We start from the raw sequence: 5,771 nt of genomic DNA, 5'->3' as shown, positions 1-5,771 counted from the left end.
AAATTATCCTTCGTGTTTTTCAACTATTCTCTTTCCGTGTTTTTTTATTGGACAAATGTTCAGCGATGGATTGTGTAATCAATTCGCGGTATGAGCTTTTGAAGCGGAAACAAAATTTCTATACAATTAATTTCAATGAACCGATTTTGATGTTTACACAGGTGTTCAATGTCCCCAAGGTCTCGCCAATCCCACTACATATATATACAGCGATATTCCGAATTTCACCAGATTAAGCCTTTGCTCACATCCGAGTACCAAGTATTTCACTTTAACAAAGAACAGTCGACATGGTAAAATTCGCAACTGCTTTGTGCCTGCTAGTCGCCGTTTCCGTGAGTAAAATAAGTAAACGCGGTTACCGATCCTCGATTCTTGTAATCACAAACTTATCCTCTGAAAAATTTTAAATCACCGCTGCATTGAACCAGTTTGCCCGAGTATTGATCTGGTATTCATGGCCTTGATTTGTTCTGCTAAATATGTAATTGACGATATCTGATTTCTTGTGTTTCTTTTGAAAAGTACTGTCATCTTGCAACATTCTATTTTGGGGTCCTGTCGTAAGAGTCAATTGAATTCCTAGCAACACGATAATAGTTCAGTCAAAATAGGTCGGATTTGAAAATATTGAGGCGTTTTTTGACCCTTGGGAACTCAAATATGAAGTCATTTTGAGCTGCATAGCCGACGTTTCGAGAACAGCAAAATTTGACGTTTTAGCGTTTTCCTCAAAAACTGATATCGATAGATGAAAAATGACTTGACCATCGTGCAGGGCGGAAAATTCTCAATCCATTTATGTCCTCATATATCGGAAACAGAGTCGGATTAACAAATTAAGAAAAGAGAAATTCTACTTATCGATGGCATTTGGGGAATTTTAGTGAAATAATTTCTTTTTTCTTCATTTGTTAATCCGACTCAGTTTCCGGCGTATGAAGACATAATTCGATGTAGAATTTTCTGCTCTACACGATGGTCAAGTCATTTTTCATCTATCGATAACAGTATTTGAGTAAAAAACATTAAATTTTGCTGTTTCCTCGAAACGCCGGCTATGCAGCTCAAAAACGAATTCAGATTTGAGTTCCTGAGGGTCGAATAACCGTATACGCAGAAATATAGCTATATCTCGGATACTTGTTATTCAGACCTATTTTGACTGGACTAATAAAGAGAATTTCGATACTTTTACCCTAATTATTTTCATGCAAACTTTCTCTGACGCGAATGAATCTGATTTTTAGGGTATCAAAGGCTCAAATGAAACCACTTCAGCTGTTTCAGCGATCACTTCGGAGTTGACAAATTATAATAGCACCGCTAATCAAACAATTGTAACGATGAAAGTTTATATAGTTAACATGGCAACGATTGCTGAAAACGCTGTGGAAAAACTGAACAGCTCCATGGCAGCAGCTATCACAAAGGTAAGTTGATAAACGACTTTTCATTTCAATTAAAGTTGGAAACATCAAAAGTCCTGAAAATTTAAGGTACGGTTTAAGTTTATCACGTGGCTCACATACCGTCAAAATTTACCTATAAAATTCAAGGGCTTGTAATTGCTTGTAATTTGTTCAGTCAACCTTCTCCGATCTGATTATAAATAATGAAAATTCACTCAAGAAAAGTTCACAATCCCAATAGTCTAAGGCGCAGTGGGAGGAGTTAGTGAACGGTACTACTATCGATATGAGCTCATGTGAAGTCTTATTATTGGATGAGTACTCAGAGGCCGCAGCTGAAATTTCAGCCAATACAACCGCCTGCATCGATTCTTTAACGGCGGAGACAAATGCCAGCTTCAACATCGTCTCTGCTGATTTTGAAACATGCCGCACCTCTTTGCTCACTCTACAAAAAGATGCTTCTGATTGCAGCTCCTACAATGAGTCAGCTGCCCATACATGTTTAGAATCAGTAAGTAAGATTTTGGTCCTCCTGCAGTTGTAGGAACAATTGTTGAAAATTTTCGTGTCATGTAAAGTCCGTGCGGAATCGTGTAGGTTTCACTCAATTGCCAATCATTTACACGAATCTTAACGAGAACAAGAAAATTTCCATGATCTTTGCACGATTTAATTCAAATTTTACACGAGTGCGCGTGAATTGCCGGTTTTGCATGTAAAATTTTACACAAACTGTACTCGAAATTATTAACAGTATATTCTTCTCTTTAATCCGTTATTTGCTATTTGTTTTTAAAGTTTTTTTCAATCATTAATTCCATGACTCGCACTCGAGGAATACAAAATGCTTCAAGCAGGAAGATGCTTACTGTGTAACGTATAATTTATTTGTGTAGTTCATGTGGATGTCAGGGTGTTCCAGTTATGAGTAGGATTATTTTCAATTACACTTGAAAAACTCGTGGTACATAGCAACAGAATTCTTGTCAAAGGATATCTCTAATTGTCAGATGCGATTTTAAATAGTTGTTCTCGGAATTTGAAGTTTTTCGAGTTAACCCTAATTGGTCACTTGAGGTAAATATCACCCCACACATTACCTTAACTTTAACTTTGTCGATGTTTTGCAATATTTAAACATTCGTTTTTGGCTAGGAAAACCGAAAGAGCTTTTTCTGCGATCCTTAAACAACCTAGATATTTGTTTAGATTTTTAGAACTTATAGTTGAAGCAGGATATTACTTTTTTGGGGTTGGGGTCAAATTCACCCCGTGTGACAGTTATGCGATTCTACCGAAGCGTGACCAATCAGGGTTGAATAACGGGGAGAAGTTGTCATTGTTTAAAAAATAGTTGAGCCGTCTTCAATAATATCGACTTGATTCTGCAAAAGTTGGAAGCATTTTATGAAAAATTCAAGTTTTCTACTAAAGCGTCATTCGAAATTCTGTTGTAAATAGTTGAGCCACTGAAGATGATTAAAATAGAAATTTTACATAAAATCAGTTGCTGAGGCTTATAACTTTTTACCGCCTGAGCGATGGATTTTGTTCACTATACAATTTTGTAGAGAATTAAACTCTCTACAAAATACTTCCAAGACTTGGTCCATAATATTGAATGCTACCGAGTGGTGACAATCTAAAAATAAAAATGACATCTTCTACGTATGAGTTAAATTAAAACAACTTCAAATTCCGAAAGTGTTTTTTCTAATTTGCATTAAAAAAATATCCTTCAGCGAGGATTTTTTTTTTCTGCTTCGTACATTCGGTTTCCAAGTGGGAGCGGAAAAAGTATTGCTTGCAAACGAAACACTCTTACATAATAAAATGTAGCGACACATTATGACGTGCGCTTGAAAATCGTGTTTTTGTCTTATATGCCAGGTCGGAGAGACGACGGACGATTCGGCCTGTACAAACATTACGACAAATCTGAAGGCATTTACTGAGAAATACCAAACCTTTTCGGACTCAGTGTCAGACTGCGTTAACTCGAACGCTGTCACAAGTTTCAATGCCACCTTGAAGGAGGATTTGGACGCAGCAGTCGAATGTGCATTGAAACTGCTTGGAACGGCGTCATAATTTGAGTTTTGAAGATATTCACGTCCGACTTATATGTTATCCCTACTTAAGTTGGCTAATAAAACTCAGCTGTATTGAAATTTTCTTGGACTAACTTGATTGTGAAACACTTGGATTAATTACGACAAAAATTTCTGGGCTAAGCCCCAATGATAGAGCTGTCTTTAAGTATTTTCATTTTGTTATCAGTACCAAAAGATGTTGTTTCGCAAGTGAAATAAAGCACAGCAAGTGGTATTGTATACACATTTCTACAATGTAACTCTATGTTGGAATTGTAGTTACAGAAATATCACAATAACAATCTATTTTCGTGCTTGAATTGAAAACAATGCAGGCCAAATTGCAGCAATGTTTTAAGCTTGGTTTTCGATATTTCAGAAATATTTTGTTCTAATCATTGCTGAAATATTGCAAGTATAACATGCCGATAGAAAACATCAAAATATTGCTGAGGATGTTGCAGCGTTGCTAAAATATTTCTGGTACTGCAATGTTTGTACAATATATCTAAGATTTTGCAACCTTTGCCGAGTGACGGAGCAACAAAGTAGCTGCTAGATTGCGCAATATGTTCATATTATTTCAAGCCTTGTGAATCTACGTTGCTGCAGTACCTATTTCTGCAATGTCGCCCAAAGTATTTAAAATCTATTTGAAACTTATCATTGTAATAAAGCAACGTCATTGCAATATTTCTGCAATATTGTGCAATTCATCTGAAATATTTCGAACCTTGCAAAATTACAACACTGCAATATTTCTGCAATATTGCCCAATATATCTAAATTAGTTTTTACACAGCTAAATAACGTTGCTGCAATGTTTTTGCAATACTGTTTACTCAATAAAGTAATCAATATTATTTTTCCATATAGTTACTTGTACTGTATTTTTTTGTCATGTTTACAATCATTTCATGTATGTGGCACAATAAATCGGTACAAAAAGTTGTGCCCGCAGCAAAAAATGTAAGCATCTGAACGAACAGATTGACGGTAGAAGCTACGACGATATTTAGTATTACTTTGAAAAAAAGTTTGTCAAAGTCGATGATATTATAATTGTTACAGAAAATTATGCGTTTGCACACCGTTCCTGCCTACTTTAGGTTGACAATCGCGATGAGCCAACAGTATTCAAATTGCGTTTCTGTATCGATTTATTTATGGTTAACGATTTCATCCTGTGTGCTCAGCTGAATCGATAGACTGCCAACGTAATCATTGCCAGCGATACACGTGCAGAAGTTATTAATCTAAATCGAAATTTGTAGATACAGACGGTCGTAAGGAAAATGAGTATTAATGATTAATGAGTTTGGTGTAACGATACTTCATGGATACCTGCACAAGAGTGATCAAATTTCTAATAATCCACGTCAAGTATACTTTCGAACGCCATTCATTTCCATTAGATATTGCACAGTTAAGTCTGATAAGCAACAAGCTGCACGAATGTATTCAACTAAATGGGAAAAATGTATCAGATACTAGGAATTGTAACATTTGAAAATTTCAAATGCAACATGTTGACCCCATTTTTTTCGATGTAACGATTGCGATCATAAAAAAAATGAGATGGATGTTTACTCGGTAAGTCAGATCATGTGATTTGCTCCTCTTATTATCTTTTCATCTGTTCAAAACCCTTTTAACACCGATTATACAGAGTGAGTCAATTGAAACTCCGAGAATGGGTGGAGCTTAGTTGACGAATTGGGCCTTATTCTTCAGCCAATCTGTTTCTGTGGTTACTATGAGTAAACATACTTTTCATATACCAAGACAAACCTAATTGTTGACATTCCGTGCTGTCCTTTTTCCTTTATTGTCATATCTTTGTTATCATTTGACAGATTGGCTGAGGCCAAATTCATCAACTAAGCTCCTTCCATTCACGGAGTTTCAATTCACTTACTCTGTATAGGTATAAAGTACGGATCATCGATTTTCGGGGTTTGATTCTATACCCGCATTTACCTACCAATTAGCTTATTCATCTGTGACAGTCGCTTATTGTGACTTAAAAATCGCGACTGCTTTGTTTATCCCGACGCAAGTACAAATAAAATAACATATGCGGTAATTCTTGCAAATAATTTTAGATTTGATCCACACTATCCGTCATTGCAACTGGACTCCAAGACGTTCTCCATCTCTTTCTTATTTTATTTTAGATTTTTTTCGTCAACCTTGTTTCATTGACGACAAATAAGTGCGACCGTGAAGGGTCAAGTAGGAATTTTTCCAATATTTTGGAAAT

At 35.9% G+C, this 5,771-nt stretch overlaps 1 protein-coding gene across 1 annotated transcript; it reads left to right on the top strand.

Moving 5' to 3' along the window:
• The first annotated feature begins 233 nt into the window (after positions 1–233).
• On the top strand, positions 234–3,586 carry LOC124212136 (uncharacterized). Its single transcript, XM_046611906.2, has 4 exons — positions 234–335; positions 1,251–1,433; positions 1,654–1,926; positions 3,306–3,586. The coding sequence occupies exons 1-4, from the start codon at positions 291–293 to the stop codon at positions 3,504–3,506; spliced, it is 702 nt and encodes a 233-aa protein (XP_046467862.1). The 5' UTR covers positions 234–290; the 3' UTR covers positions 3,507–3,586.
• Positions 3,587–5,771: the final 2,185 nt, after the last annotated feature.

The sequence above is a fragment of the Neodiprion pinetum genome, chromosome 2 (assembly GCF_021155775.2).
Source record: "Neodiprion pinetum isolate iyNeoPine1 chromosome 2, iyNeoPine1.2, whole genome shotgun sequence".
Lineage (NCBI taxonomy): Eukaryota > Metazoa > Arthropoda > Insecta > Hymenoptera > Diprionidae > Neodiprion > Neodiprion pinetum.
The sequence above is the reverse complement of the archived record's forward strand: the minus strand, read 5'-3'. Positions and strand labels throughout refer to the sequence as shown.